General features: G+C 40.3%; 1 protein-coding gene across 1 annotated transcript; it reads left to right on the top strand.

The window, feature by feature from the left end:
* Positions 1-1,283: 1,283 nt before the first annotated feature.
* LOC141108873 (olfactory receptor 6C3-like) lies at positions 1,284-2,219 on the top strand. The gene has a single exon (XM_073600842.1). It carries the CDS (start codon positions 1,284-1,286, stop codon positions 2,217-2,219), a length of 936 nt encoding a protein of 311 aa, XP_073456943.1.
* Positions 2,220-19,629: the final 17,410 nt, after the last annotated feature.

Here is a 19,629-nt window from a genome sequence, read left to right as displayed (position 1 = left end):
TGGAACTCTGGTTCACTGTATGGCATAGTTCCCTTTCTCAAGACTTTCCATCAAATTGTCTTAAAATATTCTCTTTCACTTTGTCACTAATCCTCCAAGATAGTCCATTACTCTTTGTGCTCTAGAATTTTGTGCTTTAAAAACTGCATTGCGTTTTTTTAAATCTAATATTAACCGTTTTTGTGCCTTTCCTAGAAAATATTAATGTTCAGACTTTAGAAATAACACTGTCAAAGAACCGTGGAGAACATATTCCAAACTAACAAATCAAAAAGCTTTTTTCAATCAAATTTGTTTTTATTGAAATTTTAACATGTTTTACAGAGAAGAAACCATCAGTTTTCAACCCTGAAAAAGCCAACCCCTTCCACCCAACGATTGCCCCGACAATGGCTACAACAATGGACATTCAAATAAAAAAATAAGCCAATAGGAATAAATATAAATAATTGGACTAGTGGGTTTACATATCTTACATCTTATATAAATTATGTCCACAATACAAAGAAGATACATTCTTATAAGAGGTGGACCACATAATATGCACCTGCCATAAATAATATGACATCTGGGTAAACATTAGAAGATTTATCGAAAAGCTCTTCCCATGGTTTTATGGTGGTGTGCCCTAATGCAGACAGGCTAGATATTTAGCATTAACCCCTCAAATCTTCTTATTTCTCCAAAATAGTGAAAAGCCCAAACACTACATTAAGCCTGCATAGTGCTAAGGCAATCGTTAAGACGGGAAAACACTGCGCTTGGAGATAGTAAAAATGGAATCTGTCTGCCGGCACTAGGAGTCTAGATACTAAAAAACTCTAATCAAATAGTATAAATATAGTGCGGCGCTAACAAGTGCTAAGACAATGTTTGCAAAAATGGTGTATGGGGTGAAGAAAAGTTCTCTTCATTGAGAATGTTGGGTAGTCAAATGCCAGTCAACGATCTGTTGTGGGTGACAACATTTTTGATTACCAAAATGTTGTATTACATTAAATAGGGATCCAGAGATCAAATATTAATCTTCTTTGGGGTTGAAATATATATTAATTTGACTGGGCTACTGGAAAAAATAGTCACAGGGTTGGATTGAGTAAATGAGGAGAGGATTAATTATTCTTAAACCCCTAGTCTGCAAGTGTGTTGTACAATCTAACCTATGGACCGATGGACAGACTGTCAGCAGGAGGTTGGCAAAATTGTTGTGTTTCCTGTGTCTGGTTGGGCATTAGTATAGTAAAGGTAATATTACTGTTTTTGCTGAATTCTTAAAGTTAAACATGAATGAGAAAAATGAGACAATGGTGACCTTCTTCATTCTTAATGGGCTTTCAGATATCCCCCAATTACAGGTTCCTATATTTTTTCTGGTTCTTCTCATTTATCTTATATCTCTTGGTGGCAACATGTCCATTCTTTTATTGGTATGCCTGGATTCTCAGCTTCACACTCCAATGTATTTCTTCCTGTGTAATCTGTCGATTGTCAACATGACTTCCACCACTGTAACATTATATAGGATCCTTGGTATCTTTGTAACAGGGAATAATGTCGTATCTTTCAATGACTGCATGGCACAGGTCTACTTCTTTGGATGGTTATGTGGCAATGAGTTAATCCTACTTACTATCATGAGCTACGATCGTTATGTTGCCATCTGCAAGCCATTGCATTATTCAGCTGTCATGAATAGTAAAGTCTATGTTGGCTTGGCCATATTCTGCTGGTCATTTAGTCTTCTACAAATTCTACCTGCAATGGGTATATTGTCAAGATTATCTTGCTATACTTCTATTAAAATTAACCACTTCTTCTGTGATATTATAGGACTGATGTACCTATCCTGCGATGACACCTCTATTTTGGAGCTGTTAATATTCACACAGGGGGGTTTACTTTCAGTCTTCACCCCATTTCTCCTCACCTTCATCTCCTACTCATTCATTATTGCCACCATAATGAGAATTAGGTCTAGTACGGGGAGAGCTAAAGCTTTCTACACATGCTCCTCACACCTAACTGTTGTTACTCTTCACTATGCAAGTCTTGTTTGTCAATATTTCACCCCAATTGGCACCATTAAGTCCAGTAAATTTTTGTCTTTGCTTAACACAGCTGTGATTCCCATGCTAAATCCTTTCATTTACAGCCTGAAAAATAAGGATGTGAAGTCAGCTCTACAGCGGAAGCTCAAGTATTTTATGATCAATTTTTAAGGGGATTGACTTTTGAGTTCAAAGGATATAAATGTATTTAATAAGAAAGATCATGCAGTTCACATGACACAGCCTTACGACCTAAAAAAAAAAGGGGTTTGTGAAAACATAACGGAAAGACTGTCTTACTTTTTGTGATAATGAGATCTGATGAACCCCGAGTGAGTGGGGAGAATGGGGAAGTCATATTGAACACCAAGCTACCCTAATTTCACCAGAATTTGCAAGTCAGTGATGAAAATGGTCTGATTGAAATATTATATCTGGGGTGGACAGCCAGAAACAGTAAAGACACTTCATACAAATGCTAACCCCAATAGATCACAACTCAGCCTGAGACATCTCTAACAAAAGCAGAGGCTTCATGAATCCTGTTAGAAAACATTCCAGCTGCCTTATTGTCACCAAGAGACACTGGTCTTCATGAAGCCTTAACACAGATCCCTTAGTTGACATTGACTGCCCAAGCCTTAGTTGACATTGACTGCCCACCCCTAACCTCATGTCACGTGCCCCCAGTATCTCACTTTCTTCCACATTATATTTCCAATCTTCAACCAAACCATTCTCAACCAGCCTCTGTGGAACCTTAGGATTCCTTCAGAGGTTACTACCGCCTCCTTGAGCAGCGAGCAGTGGTGGGTTGATCCCTCAACCAACGGTGCTTGCATAATTCCACACCAATGTCACTTGGCAGAGCCAATATATGGTGGCATTTCTATACTGACCACCAATATAAAGGGGACACTGCAATTTTAACTGTCTAGGTTTCTTTCTGGCCATTATTATGTTTCTTTATCCACTTAAGGACTAAGCCTCTTACTGAGATTTGTTGTTTACAAGTTAAAAACATTTTTTTTTGCTAGAAAATTACTTAGCACCCCCAAACATTATAATTTTTTTTCTAACACCCTAGAGAATAAAATGGCGATCGTTGCAATACTTTCTGTCACACCGTATTTGCGCAGCGGTCTTACAAGCACACTTATTTTGGAAAAAATACACTTTTTTGAATTAAAAAATAAGACAAAAGTAACGTTAGCCCAATTTTTTTTATATTGTGAAAGATAATGTTATGCCGAGTAAATTGGTACCCAACATGTCACGCTTCAAAATTGCGCCCGCTCATGGAATGGCGACAAACTTTTGCCCTTAAAAATCTCCATAGGCGACGTTTAAAAAATTCTACAAGTTGCATGTTTTGAGTTACAGAGGAGGTTCATATGCGGGTGCTACTCACGTATATGTTCGCTTCTGCACGTGAGCTCGGCGGGATGGGGTGCGTTTAAAATTTATTTTCTTATTATTTATTTTACCTTTTATTTTTTATTTTTACATTAAAAAAAAAAAAAAAAAATGGTGTCACTTTTATTCCTATCACAAGGAATGTAAACATCCCTTGTAATAGAAAAAAAAAGCATGACAGGACCTCTTAAATATGAGATCTGGGGTCAAAAAGACCTCAGATCTCATATTTAGACTAAAAAAAAAATTGTCATTTAAAAAAATTATTTTAAAAAATAGCCCTTTAAGAGCTATGGGTGGAAGTGACGTTTTGACGTCGCTTCCGCCCTGCAAAATCGTGGAAATGGGTGGGCCATCTTCCCCTCACTTGTCTCCATGCACAGCCACAGAGAGGACCGGATCGCCTCCGCCACTGCCGATGGCTCCGGTAAGCGGCGGAAGGCACCGGAGTACGGCGGGAGGGGGGCCCTCTCCCGCTGCCGATAAAAGTGATCTCGCGCACTTTTATCTTGTAGCAGACCGCCGGCCAAACACGAGGATACCGGGGTTATGACATAACAATGCCATAACAATGATATCCGTCCTCAATGTAACGACGTATATCGATCCGGAAGTGGTTTTTAATTTCACAATTATTACAAAAATTATTGCATCATGCATCAGGCTTTTAAGAAAATGATTGTCACTAGGGAGTTTATTCATAGAAAAATTGCTCTGTGAATGTTTTCTCATTCATGCAAATGTAAAGAAAAATACCTGGAATGTTTGGTAATTCCTTAGCATTCCATCCTAAGAGAAAAATAGCCATAAGAACATTCGATCATAAGAGTTAAAGCGGAGTTCTGCCCCCCCAGCAAAAAATTAGAAGTCAACAGCTACACATACTGTAGCTGCTGATTTTTAATATTAGGACACTTACCTGTTCTGGAATCCAGCGATGTTGGCACTCCAGACGATGTTTCCATTTGTCTCGGGTGCTGCCGGCCGCCATTGCCTGTAAGGCTTTACAGCTGGTTCCCTACGGTTAATAGGCGAAGATCGCTGTGCTTTCTGAATGGCCCAGCTAGATCTCTCAGAAATGGGGATGGGTAGATGTCAAAAACAGGTACCCGCACCCCCTTTCCCCCTGAAAAGTGAAAAATGTGGCACCGGAGGGGGGAGGCAGATAAGCGGAGCTTCCACTTTTGGAAACTCCGCTTTAACATTTACCAATAGAGGAAATTGTTTAACACTATAGGTTAAAAACATTGGTCAATGACGTCAAGTGGGAATGAGTCACTGGTTCCTAGGGTGCCGGTGGGTGCTGGCTCCCTGACAACCAGGAGGAAGCTGCCACATTTAGCAGTGGTAATCATACCACTGATAAATGTTTTGCTTCGCATTGCAGCTGGAGGCTCACTGGACCAAATACCTATTAATTCGGCAGTTGGCACAGGTACCTCCATGTATGTACACATCACAGAGGTTTCCATCATATATTTCCCCTGCGGGTCAAATGTTTGCTGCCTATAGTGTTCCTTGAGATTTCTTTGGTAAAAAGGTTGAGAAAGACTGCTCTAGTGAGTCTGAAATCTTCTCTAGCATTATATGTACTAAAAATGATGTTATGTGAGGGGCCGCAGTTGAGCCCCCTGTAGCACTCACCCGTGAAAGGGCCACTGATTGCCACAGTTTCCTTTCCCCTATTAGTGTAAAGGCAACCCGGCACACCATAAATATTCAGATTGCTCATTTGACCAAGGAAAATAAATCAAACCTGCAGCCCTTGAGACCCAGATTGGACCCAAACAGTCAACAACTGCACCACCGATTACAGAGGAGCCCAAAAAGAACTAAATTTACACAATATTCTAGCACCTAACTAGGAGGGTGCTACTCCCCCTATACTTTATATGTTGCCACCGATATAGAGAGCTATATCACCGATTTCGTGAATGTGGCTACTCACCAATTTCATGAACATGGCTACTCGCATAAACAGCTTCGTAGGGCAAAACATAAGGCTGCCATATGTGACAGAAGTCAGCTCCTACAATCCAAAAAGGATAATGAAAAGGGAAGGAAAGAAAAGGAAGGACAGGATAATCAGGTTCGCCTGATTACCCAATTTGGTGCCCAATGGGATGAGGTACGGGGCTTCCTCCAGAATCATTGGAGTATCCTGCAGAACAACCCCAAAATAGCAAAATAAGTAGGCAAGGCCCCAAACATGGTGGCACACAGAGCACATAATCTGGGGGACATAATCTGGGGGACATCTTGATCTGCTCAGAATTCATAAGATCCCCTGCGGACAATTGGATGTCCACATACCCAAGATCCAAGGGAATGTTTCCATGTGGGAAATGTCAAGTTTGCCCTTTTGTGGACGTACGGACTCTTTTATGGACTCAGAGTGGATTAACTCCTATAAAATCAATGACCTGATAAATTGTTCTACAACCAAGGTTATCTACATGATTTCATGCCCTTGTAGTAAATTCTATATTGGAAAAACAAAAAGACAACCAAAGAGTTAGGGTTGGTGAACATATTAGAGAAATGAAGGAAAAAGACCCCGAAAGTCCACTAGCAAAACACTTTAAAAAAATACATGGAGGCAATTGTGAGGGAATGAAAGTCAAGGGCATCTATGCCCTAAACCTATGCCCTAGAAGGGGGGATTTCAACAAAGTTCTCCTCAAATAAGAAAAGTGGTGGATTTTTCTGGAGAATTGTGGATCCTATAAAATAACCTGCTGGCCCTCCCTGTTACATTATGACAATTACCATTAAATGTTTGGACTCATTGGCGACTTTTCATCCCAATGATGGCCCTCTACTTAAGGGGGGGAGGAGGATGGACATGTATCCTGATGAAGCTACGCATGCACGTGAAACGTGTTGATGTCACAGCACATGTCATGGACCCATGAGGCGACATGCCCTGATCAACTGCGCAGTCAGTTGACTGTCACAAGGAAACCCCAGTTCTACTCCTTTGGCACAAGAGGGCGCACCAGCTATATGTGTTGTATTACAGCAGGAAGTCTACTCTCTGTGCAATGAGATGGCTAACACAGAGTTGCGTGGCTGACTCAGTGACGCCAACTAGCAGCTGCCTTTGCAAGGAACAACACCGGAAGCCTAAACAGAACAACATGCCAACTTGGCCAATCCGGAAGGTATATCCGTCAACCCCCAAAAAACCTATATCGGTGAGATAAGACGGTTGTAAATTAGCCTTTACTTCCCGTTGCTCTTTGTTGGATTTTCCTCTCGTGCGTGTGAAGATAATACACACAGGTGTGGGTTGATGCACGCTTTTGCTTCCTTCATAGCGTGAAACTGTGTCCCATTTGATTATTGCTGGCTGCAAGCAGGACTATGCCATATTGCCTTTCTTTCTGTTACGCACATGTGATGTGTCCCGTCAAGGCTTTTGAGTTCAACTATTGCCAAACATTAATCAACTCAATACTTTGACTCACGCCATTTCTAACGTTTATAGAACATGGGCATAGCCTTGGGACATCTAGGACTTGCAGATGTTGATGCATAATCTATGCAATATTTATTGTCTACACAAACATGCCCAATCGGGCATTGCATCTACATCTGAACCTCTCTAGTCTATAACATGATCCGGATCAGTGTGCTGTGTTATTGGTTTTTCAATTATTGGTGAAGGGTGATTCTACATATACACTGTGCATACAGGAGCAATGAGTCTCTTTTTTATTGATCTACTATTTTCAATAAACACTAGTGATTTACTACCCAAAAGCAGAGTCTGCCTAATTAACCGCTTGGATGCCCGTGTTGGGAGCTCTTTTCTCACAGTGCACCCCTTCCCCTTTTTGTAGTATATGTTTGGTTAGAGGGCTGACCACCTAACGGTGTTATAGGCATTGGAGTAGTAATTTTTCTCAAGATACCCCCTACCTTCTCCGATTTTTTGTATTTGTATTCAGCCCCCTTTACTCTGATACCCCTAACTAAAATCTAGTGGAACCAATTGCCTTCAGAGTCCACCTTTAATCTCAGTATAAATACAGCTGCTCTGCGAAGCCCTCAGAGGTTTGTTAGAGAAGTAAACAAACAGCATCATGAAGGCCAAGGAACACACCAGATAGGTCAGGAATAAAGTTGTGGAGAAGTTTAAAGCAGGGTTAGGTTATAAAATAATAGCAAGCTTCGAACATCTCACAGAGCACTGTTAATCCATCGTCCAAAAATGGAAAAAGTATGGGACAACTAAGACAAGCAAGCGTGGAGGAGTTTTTGAGTCATACCTTTGCTATAAATACATATCTATCCTGAACAATTTTCGGATTTTCCATTTATCAATGAAAGGATCCAAACCTCTATGTCTGTTGCATTGGGTATCTGTTGACCTTGTCAAGTAATAGGGTGTTGTTGATTGTTATATGTTATTTTAATCTTTAATTTTTATATAATTACTGCCTCATGATATGCCCACAAAGTCCGCCTTTTTTGAGAGAGCCCAACTCTCTCAATCCTTACATATATCCATTGGATGTTGGCATAGTGGGGGTCTTCTCTTTCTATGGCACAACTGCAAACCTACCAAGACATGGCCATCCACCTAAACTGACAGGCCAGGCAAGGAGAGCCATAATCAGAGAAGGGCCAAGAGGCCCATGGTAACTCTGGAGGAGATGCAGTGATCCACAGCTCAGGTGGGAGAATCTGTTCACAGGGCAACTATTAGTCATGCACTCAAGAAATCTGGCCTTTATGGAAGAGTGGCAAGAAGAAAGCCATTGGTGAAAGAAAGCCATAAGAAGTCCCATTTGCAAGTTGTGAAAAGCCATGTGGGGGACATAGCAAACATGTGGAAGAAGGTACTCTGGTCAAAAATCTAACTTTCTGGCCTAAAAGCAAAACGCTATGTGTGGCGGAAAACTAACACTGCACATCACCCTGAACACACCATCCCCACCATGAAACATGAAGGTGGCAGCATCATGTTGTGGGGATTCTTCAGAGAAGCTGGTCAGAGTTGATGGGAAGATGGATGGAGTCAAATACAGGGCAATATTTGAAGAAAACCTGTTAAGAGTCTGCAAAAGACTTGAGACTGGGGCGGAGGTTCACCTTCCAGCAGGACAACGACCCTAAACATACAGCCAGAGCTACAATGGAATGGTTTAGATCAAATCATATTCATGTGTTAGAATGGTCCAGTCAAAGTCCAGATCTGAATCCAATTGAGAATCTGTGGCAAGACTTGAAAATTACTGTTCAAAAATGCTCTCCATCCAATCTGACAGAGCTAAAGCTATTTTGCAAAGAAGAATGGGTAAAAATATCACTCTCTAGATGTGCAAAGCTGGTAGAGACATCCCCAAAAAGACTTGCAGCTGTAATTGCAGCGAACGGAGGTTCTACAAAGTATTGACTCAGGGGGGCACTATACAAATGCACGCCACACTTTTCACATATGTTTTTTTTTTTAATTTGGAAAACCATTTATCATTTTCCTTTCACTTCACAATTATGTGCCACTTTGTGTTGGTCTATCACATAAAATCCCAATAAAATACATTTACGTTTTTGGCTGTAACATGACAAAATGTGGAAAATTTCAACACTTTTTCAAGGCACTGTACATGTGATTTTTTTCATATTGTATTTTTAACAAATTTGCAAAGATTTCAAACAAACTTCTTTTGCGTTGTCCTTATGGGGTATTGTTTGTAGAATTTTGAGGAAAATAATGAACTTAATCCATTTTGGAATAAGGCTGTAACATAACAAAACATGTAAAAATTGAAGTGCTGTGAATACTTTCCGGATGCACTGTATAGCACAGTTACACTACACAAGATCCTTATTATGTTTGTAAAAGGAGATAATATAGTGTCTTTCAGTGAATGCTTGGCACAGGTCTATATTTTCACATGGTTAGGTGACAATGAATTTATATTGCTTACAGTCATGAGCTACGATCATAATGTTGCCATCTGCAAACCTTTGCATTATTTAGATGTCATGAACAATAGTCTGTGCTGGTCTGGTCATATTCTGCTGGTTATTTAGTCTTCTACAAATCCTTCCTGCAATGTTCATGCTATTACAATTCTCTTGCTACACTTCCCACATAACTGACAACTTTTTATGTGATGTTATAAAACCTTCTGTGTGCACAACCCCCCTGATACTTACCTGATCCCCATCTCAATCCAGTGATGTGCTCGAGTGCCTCGGCTGGCCGGGACTCTCCCTCCTCATTGGCTGAGACAGCAGCAGGTGCCATTGGCGCCCACTGCTGTCAATCAAAATAAGTGAGCCAATGAGGAGAGAGAGGGAGCGGGGCCAAGCCACGGCTCTGTGTCTGAATGGACACACAGAACAAAGCCTCAGCTCAGGTGCCCCCATAGCAAACTTCTTGCTGTGGGAGCACTCGGCAGAAGAGAGGGCCAGGAGCTCCATTGAGGGATCTGGGCTGCTCTGTGCAAAACCACTGCACAGAGCATGTAAGTATGACATGTTTATTATTTTTAAACAAAAACCCCCCCTAAAAAAATGGGACTTTAATATTACTTAAAGCTAAAGCACCCAGTCGGCTCTAGTACCTCCCTGCACACTGTAGTTTGCTCCGCCTCTCTCACTTGCGGAGAGATCATCCAGTGGGGATGGCAGGATCTGCACTGCACCTTGGGCACCTGCATCTCCCTTGTCCCCATCCTGCTCAAGAGCCGCTCAGCAGATCAGTGCTGTTGGAGTTGTTGGGAGACAATCTGTCCCTTGCAAACACACAAGCCGGACTTCTGTGTTTACAAGGGATAATGGTGAGCAGGGAGGTAAGGGTTTGAGCCCGAGGTGGTGGAACTAAGTTCTAGACATGTGCACTGCCGAAAAATTTGTTTGTTTTATTCTGGGTTTTTTGGGTCATTCGTCATGATCGCAATTCGTAAATTCGAAAATAAGAAAGAAAATCTGAATGAATGACTAAACTAACTAATAATAATTAACTATTAAATTATAGGTATTGGAATTTCCTTACAATTTTGGCTGTTAGTGAATGTAACAAATGCGAATTTATCCGAAGTTACAAATTATCCGAAATAACGAATGCCGTATCTAAACGAATGGAACAGAACAAATTAATAATAATAATAAAAAGTTTTTATTATTATTTTTTATTATTATTAATTTGTTACGTTCCATTCGTTTAGATCGTTATTTTGGATAATTCGTAACTTTGGATACATTTGTATTCGTTACATTCACTAACAGCCAAATTTGAAAGTAAATTCCAATACCTATAATTTAATAGTTAGTAATAGGTAAGTTATTATTAGTTAGTTATTATTTCAGATTTTCTAATTTTGTGTTTTCGAATTTTCAAATTTACGAATATTCGGAAAAATTCGTTAAACAGGTTTTCGTTAAAGGGGTTGTAAACCCTCGTGTTTTTCCACCTTAATGCCTCCTATGCATTAAGGTGAAAAAACTTCTGACAGTGACCGGTCCCCTAGCCCCCCCGTTTTACTCACCTGAGCCCTGTAATTCCCTCGGCGGAGACGTGCTCTTCCTCTTTGCCCGGGGTTCTCGGCTCTTTATTGGATAGATTGATAGCAGCGCAGCCATTGGCTCCCACTGCTGTCAATCAAATCCAATGATGCAGGCGCCGGGGGGCAGGGCCGAGTCCGGCATTCTATGTCTATGGACACAAATGCTGGACTTGGGAGCGCACCCGCAAGGTAACCCCCCCGGGACAGCGCTTCTCCTAGGGGGTTTACCAATGTGGGGAGGAGCCGCTAGAGCCGCTGGGGGACCCCAGAAGAGGATGTTCGGGGCCACTCTGTGCAAAATGTACTGCACAGTGGAGGTAGGTATGACATGTTTGTTATTTTTTTTTAAAAACAAAGCTTTACAATCACTTTAATTCGGTTTATTTGGTTACAAAAAATGGACAATCTATTCAAACGAGGGACAGTTGAGAGATATGTGCAATCTTCTTTTGGCTTAAAGTGTTTGTTAACCCAAAACAAAAAATTGGATCCTGTCCCTTTAAAACATTTTATACAGCACAGTGCTTGTGCTGTGTAATTAGACCCCTGTAACACCTGAAATACCTGGCTGATTCTGCCAGTTTCTGCCCTCCCCCCTGTAAACTGACCACGGTGTATTATGGCTGCTGAGCCCTGACACTGTGGTCAGTTTACGTGCCTCCGTCATCTGCAGCCCTGCTGCGCTCCCCTCCGTCCTCCCCCCCTCTGCTCTCATAACTGTTTAAACTTTTTATAAGCCCTTCTGTGTTCTAATAATAAGTGCTCCTGTCTGTGTGTTTTATTTAAAAAATGGCTCCTTTACCGGATTTCACAGCGGTTCCCCGCGATCACGTGACAGGCTGGCTTTTTCTCTCCTGAGTCTCCTCTTCTCCCTGCATCCCAGATACTTTGCGGTGTGATTTCTGTCAATACAAAATGAAGGGGCACAAATCGCTCTGCATGCGATTTGAAGAGGAATGTGGTGCGATTCCTGTCTGAATCGCATGCGACTTCCCAAACGGCTATTGTGTGTGCAAGTATAGAAAGCGCCATCTAGTGGGCAGTTTATTAAAAATGGTAGAACTCACAGTACAGTGTATCTGGCCAAATGCTAAATCTTCATAGGTGTCCCGGTCCCGCCGATGATAGCAAATCAGGGCCATTAGAGGTGCTTATAGTGCTGTAGGAGATGTAGAGGCGGTCCATCCCCAAACTGACATCACTTCCACTCTATACCCAGGGGGTCCCAGAATTTCTCCTCCAGCCCTGTGAGCACCTCCAGCACCCGTGATTTTCTACAATTGGCAGGCTCAAGACACCTATTAAGATTTTGCATTTGGCCAGATATTCAGTTCTAATATTTCTAATAAACTAAATGGAACCTTTCTATACACATACACACACACAGGAGCAGTGGGGGAAACTGCATGCGATTCGGACAGTAATCGCACCGCAAAGAATTTCATGAGATTTGAGCAGGAATGTGGTGCAATTTTTTTTTAGTATTGCCGCAAATCGCACCTCAAAGTATCAGTACATGGTATCGGCGAGTACTTGACTGAAAGTATCGGTACTTGTAAAAAAAATGGTATTGGTGCAACCCTGGAAAAAAATGCAACATATTCTACTTTTGTTGACTGCACTGGAACACACTGCACTGGTGTGAACTAGGTCCATTGGAATCCACGTTCAACACTTTCCATGCGTTTTTGATGCAGAATAAAAACACCAGCCCTTCAAAATTAATATATTTTATTTTAATAAATATAATCATCAGAGAAAAAATTGTTCATGCTGCCTTTGACAGCAGTCTTTGTACAGAGATACATGTTATATATATATATATATGATGATATATATGATATATATGAGATATATATATATATATATATATATATATATATATATATATATATATATATATATATCTCATATATATATGATACATATATATATATATATATATATATATATATATATATATATATATCATATATATATATATATATGATATATATATATATATATATATATATATATATATATATATATATATATATATATATATATATATATATATATATATTATCTGAAATACCAGACTGACCTCCAGGTAAGAAATAGGTCAAATAGAAGACTACAGATGCAGGAGAGAATAGAAATGGATGAGGAAAGGAGGAGGGGTCTTATTTTTGGACTGAAAGACACTATAAAAAAGGAAATGTAAACCCTTACTGAATGACATTTGGCTTGATAAATCAATGCATATCATAAACATCAGCATTTTTTTTCTTTTTTTTTTTTTTTTTTTTTTAACTTGTTTTTACCTTGTTTTTTGTTGCATATCAGCACTACTGATCTCCTGCAGCCCCTTTGAAGCCACTTCCTATATACATGCACTCCAGCAGCAGCAGCAGCTGCAGCTGTCAGGGTGGGTTCTTGGATTGTAACAGCACTAAAATATACCTTTGGTTTGTGATTGGTCTTTACCACACACACTGTAGTTTGGTTTGTTTTGTATGGTTTCTGCTTTTTTTGCCTTGTAACCCTTATCCAGGCATTTTCTGGATTTTTTTTGTTTAAAAGTTTAAATCAGTGTTTAAAACATGTTTTGCTAGAAAATGACTTTGAACCCCCAAACATTATATATATATTTTTAAATATATATAGTATCTCACAAAAGTGAGTACACCCCTCACATTTTTGTAAATATTTTATTCTATCTTTTCATGTGACAACACTGAAGCAATGACACTTTGCTACAATGTAAAGTAGTGAGTGTACAGCTTGTATAAGGTCCCTTTCACACGTGCGGACCATTCGGATCCGCCTGTCAGTTTTTTCAGCGGATCTGAACGGTCGCGCCATACATGTCTATGGAGCGACGGATGTCAGCGGTGACATGTCCGCTGACATCCGATCCGCCCCGATACGCTCCACAAAATCCAACAGATGGAGGTCCTATTTTCCATCCATCTGGTGGAACGGATCGGATGAAAACGGACAGGCGGCCCGTAATCATCTGATCCCCCCCATAGAGGAGAGCGGAGATCTGACAGGTCCGTCCCCGCAGAGACGGACTTGTCATCCGTCGGCTCAGCAGGGATCAACGGGGCGATTCCTGCTGAGCAAGCAGATGGCTGGATACGGATCCGCATGTCTGAAAGGGCCCTAACAGTGTAAATTTGCTGTCCCCTCAAAATAACTCAACACACAGCCATTAATGTCTAAACCGCTGGCAACAAAAGTGAGTACACCCCTAAGAAAAAATGTCCAAATTGGGCCCAATTAGCCATTTTCCCTCCCCAGTGTCATGTGACTCGTTAGTGTTACAAGGTCTCAGGTGTGAATGGGGAGCAGGTGTGTTAAATTTGGTGTTATCGTTCTAACTCTCTCATACTGGTCACTGGAAGTTCAACATGGCACCTCATGGCAAAAAACTCTCTGAGGATCTAAAAAAAAAAGAATTGTTGTTCTACATAAAGATGGCCTAGGCTATAAGAAGATTGCCAAGACCCTGAAGCTGAGCTGCAGCACGGTGTCCAAGACATACAGCGGTTTAACAGGACAGGTTCCACTCAGAACAGGCCTCACCATGGTCGACCAGAGATGTTAAGTGCACGTGCTCAGCATCATATCCAGAGGTTGTCTTTGGGGAATAGACGTATGAGTGCTGCCAGCATTGCTGCAGAGGTTGAAGGGGTGGGGGTCAGCCTGTCAGTGCTCAGACCATATGCCGCACACTGCATCAAATCGTCCCAGAAGGAAGCCTCTTCTAAAGATGATGCACAAGAAAGCCTACAAACAGTTTGCTGAAGACAAGCAGACTAAGGACATGGATTACTGGAACCATGTCCTGTGGTCTGATGAGACCAAGATAAATTTATTTGGTTCAGATGGTGTCAAGCGTGTGGCGGAAACCAGGTGAGAAGTACATAGACAAGTGTGTCTCGCCTACAGTCAAGCATGGTGGTGGAAGTGTCATAGTCTGGGGCTGCATGAGTGCTGCCAGCACTGAGGAGCTACAGTTCATTGAGGGAACCATGAATGCCAACATGTACTGTGACATACTGAAGCAGAGCATGATGCCCTCCCTTCGGAGACTGGACCGCAGGGCAGTATTCCAACATGATGACCCCAAACACACCTCCAAGACGACCACTGCCTTGCTAAAGAAACTGAGGGTAAAGGTAATGGACTGGCCAAGCATGTCTCCAGACCTAAACCCTATTGAGCATCTGTGGGACATCCTCAAATGGAAGGTGGAGGAGTGGAAGGTCTCTAACATCCACCAGCTCCATGATGTCCTCATGGAGGAGTGGAAGAGGACTCCAGTGGCAACCTGTGAAGCTCTGGTGAACTCCATGCCCAAGAGGGTTAAGGCAGTGCTGGAAAATAATGGTGGCCACACATAATATAAACACTTTGGGCCCAAGTTGGACATTTTCACTTAGGGGTGTACTCACTTTTGTTGCCAGCGGTTTAGACATTAATGGCTGTGTGTTGAGTTATTTTGAGGGGATAGCAAATTTACACTGTTATACAAGCTGTACACTCACTACTTTACATTGTAGCAAATTTCTTCAGTGTTGTCACATGAAAAGATAGAAGAAAATATTTACAAAAATGTGAGGGGCAGAGGCCCTAGAGAGTAAAATGACAATTATTGCAATCTTTTATGTCACACAATATTTGCGCAGCGGTCTTTCAAACGCAATTGTTTTGAAAAAACTACATTTTAATGAATTTTAATAAAACACCATAGTTAACCCAATTCTTTCGTAAACTATAAAAGATGATGTTATGCCGAGTAAACAGATACCCAACATGTGACGCTTCAAAATTGCGAATGGCAACAAACTACGGAATGGCAACAAACTACGGTACTTAAAAACCTCCATAGGTGACATTTTAAAAAAATTTACAGGTCACCTGTTTAGAGTTACAGAGGAGATCTTGATCCGGAAGTATTGCTCTTGCTCTAATGTTTGCAGGGATACCTCACATGTGTGGTTTGAACACTATTTATATATGCTTGTGCAACTTACGTATGCATTCACTTCTGCACACGAGCACGGTGGGAAGGGGCACTTTAAATGTTTGGGGTTTTTTTCTTATTTATTTTACTTTTTATTTTTACACTGTCCCTTTATTTTTATTTTTTTTAATAACTTTTATTCCTATTACAAGAATAGGAATTATCACAATAGTAACAGATTTTTGACGAATCATGAATAAATCAGAAAACAAAATAACATAACGAACTAACGAATTATCAGAATTCAAATTTGAAAATAAATTAAAATTAGAAAATTAATTTGAAATGGAAACATATTGCAATAAATACAATAAGGTATAAAAGTGAAATAAGATGACGATTCCTACTTAGGCTGCTTTATAGAATAGAATTGAACAGAATAGAATAGAATCACATAAAACAGAATATATGTACATTAACTGCAGCCGGGCAGCCTGGATGCGCAAAATCATGTACCCGAATAAAAATAGAAAAGAATAGAATAGAAAGAAAGAAAATAGGAGGAAAAGAAAAGAATAGAAAAAAATAGAATATAAAAGAACAAAATCATAGAATAGTAATAGACAATAATAGAATGGACCTGTCCTATAAGGGATAAGTCTCTCTGAAAAGTCATCTAGCTGTGCATGTAAATTTCACCCTGAGCTATTAACCAGTTCCGGACCGCCCCACGTACATTTACTGCAGCAGGGCGGCCCTGCTGCACAAAATAACGTACCTGTATGTGATTCACGTTCGGAAAAGAATAGAATAGAAAGAATAGAATGGAATATAAAAGAAGAGAATCGAATAAAATACAATACAATAAAGGAGAAAGAATATAGCCATCTATGGAAATTCAAACAGATTGGAAAACAATGAATACACTAACCGAATCCGAATTTAGGAAACAAATCCAAATGTATGAATAAAATTCCAAAAATGAGTCATTCTAACATAACGAATATGATGAAACAAAATTATTAACTTAACAAATGAATCTGAAATAAAACACATTTTTTGTTGCTGTGCACATCTCTAGAGCTCACCAGTTTTTTATGTGTCAATAACCATGTATATTTTTTTTTTCGGGTATTGTTATTTTAAAATGCCTATATAAATGAAATGTAGTGGTTAAAAAAACTACTTGTGGTTTTAAACAATCTTTTTTTTTTTTTTGCATAACTGGGGGGGGGGAGTGGCATGGGTGTGTCCTTTGCTTACATACTTTGTGCTACAATGCCATCTTAGATAGTTGGGAGGTAGGTTTTATAATAAGTATTGAAGCATTAAATACACTGCAAAGGATTCACAGAGCACTAGGGGTTAGCTGAGAAGACAGCAGAGCAAAAGCAGCGCACCGTGAGGCAGGATTTGTCTCATTAAATCCCTCAGGACCGCCTGTCCTATAAGGGATGAGTCTCTCTGAAAAGTCATCTAGCTGTACATGTAAATTTCACCCTGAACTATTAAGGTCTGCAAACAATAGGTGACGTCCAACAGGCTGTAAAGAGACAGAAGAAAATACAGTATGTGAAATTGAGTTAAGAGCTTCACCTTCAAACCTAATTTTAATATGCAATATGTATAGATTACTGCATGCAAATAATTTGTTTTACTTTTTTATTTTTTTAAAAAGTTTTGGCCTTACAAAAATGTACAAAACCATTATACAATTCTTTAAAATTGATATTTCACACCAGGTGGTGATAAGCAATTCTTATGAATCCACTTCTGCTGTGCTAGACATAATTTACTTTACTCAGGCTGTCATACAGAACTAACACTAAGAGTGTACAGTATTAATAATGATTGTTTAGTAGTTAATTATTTTCGGAATATTATGTATTAAATAATTGCTTGTTATGAACTGCCGGTCTTCAGAGAGTCTAGTCCATCGAGAGCTTGTTATTGAGATTGCCAGGAGGTTATAAAGAGCTCATTTATGGAAAGACAACACGACTTCGGAGAACTGGCCCCACACTGTGACGGGAAAATACAGTATTTCATTTTATATAATATTTAGGATGAGTCAAAACCCATGTTACAGTGTATTTATCATTACAAAGGTTACGTGAAACTTCTTCATGGAGTAATTTTCTTCCTTGATTATCAGTTTTTATTATATAATTTTCTAACTCATTTTGGTTACACATTTTCTACAAAAGAAAATTCTCCTTCCACTTTGGTATTTTAAGTTTTCAACACAATGAGACACATTTTCATCTGATGTGAAGCACGTTTCCTTTCCTTCCTTCCTCCATCCCTCTTTCTCTTTCTCCATCCATCCCTTTCTTTCTCTTTTTCTCTCTATCTCTCCATCCCTTTCTTTCTTTCTCTCTCTCCATTCCTTTCTTTTTCTCTCTCTCCATCCCTTTCTTTCTTTCTCTCTCTCCATCCCTTTATTTCTCTCTCTCTCTATCCCTTTCCTTCTTTCTTTCTTTCTCTCTCACTCCATTCCTTTCTCTCTCTCTCTCTCTCTCTCTCTCTCTCCATCGCTTTCTCTCTCTCTCTCTCTCTCTCTCTCTCTCTCTCTCTCTCTCTCTCTCTCTCCATCCCGTTCTTTCTCTTTCCCTCTCTCTCCATCCCTTTCTTTCTCTCTCTCCATATCTTTCTTTCTCTCTCTCTCCATTCCTTTCTCTCTCTCTCTCCATCGCTTTCTCTCTCTCTCTCTCTCTCTCTCTCCATCCCGTTCTTTCTCTCTCTCTCCATCCCTTTCTTTCTCTTGCTCCATCCCTTTCTTTCTCTTGCTCCACCCCTCTCTTTCTCTCTCTCCATCCCTTTCCTTCTCACTCTATATATCCCTTTCTTTCTTCCTTTTTCTTTCTCTCTCTCCGTCCCTTTTCTTTTTCTCTCTCTCATTCCCTTTCTTTCTTCCTTTTTCTTTCTCTCTCTCCATCCCTTTCTTTTTCTCTCTCTCCATCCCTTTCTTTTTCTCTCTCTCTATCCCTTTCTTTCTTTCTCTCTGTCCCTTTCTTTCTCTCTCTCTCTCCATCCCTTTATTTTTCTCTCTCTATCCCTTTCTTTCGTCCTTTTTCTTTCTCTCTCTCCATCCTTTTCTTTTTCTCTCTCTCTATCCCTATTTTTCTTCCTTTTTCTTTCTCTCTCTCCATCCCTTTCTTTCTCTCTCTCCATCCCTTTCTTTCTTCCTTTTTCTTCCTCTCTCTCCATCCCTTTCTTCCTTTCTTTCTCTCTCTATTCCTTTCTTTATTCCTTTCTTTCTCTCTCCATTCTTTTCTTCCTTTTTTCTTTCTCTCTCTCTCCATCCCTTTCTTTCTGTCTCTCTGTTTGCCCCTCTCTATCTCCTCCTCCGACGTCTCCCCTACCCCATGGTTTCCAGTCCCATCCCCCATTTTTTCAGGGGTTAAGGAAGAACCCAGAGTCCGGAGCATGTTATTACTGCTTGTGTGGGTGGGATGTGTACTGCACCAATTCCTGCTGACCCTCCTCTCCTTTTCATCCCATGTGATTGGCGCAGTACACATCCCACCCACACAAGCAGCAGCAGTAATAAGATGTTTCAAAATCTGGCTTCTTCCTTAACCTCTGCAAAGGGCATGAGTGGGGCCTAAGCCTTCACAAAGTCTACAGCCGCCTCTACTTCCCATTATGGATCCAACAAAATGTATTTACTACCTATGCCGTG

This window comes from Aquarana catesbeiana, linkage group LG09 (assembly GCF_042186555.1).
Source record: "Aquarana catesbeiana isolate 2022-GZ linkage group LG09, ASM4218655v1, whole genome shotgun sequence".
NCBI classification, from domain to species: Eukaryota; Metazoa; Chordata; class Amphibia; order Anura; family Ranidae; genus Aquarana; species Aquarana catesbeiana.
Note: the sequence above shows the minus strand (reverse complement) of the source record. Positions and strands in the feature narration are given on the sequence as shown.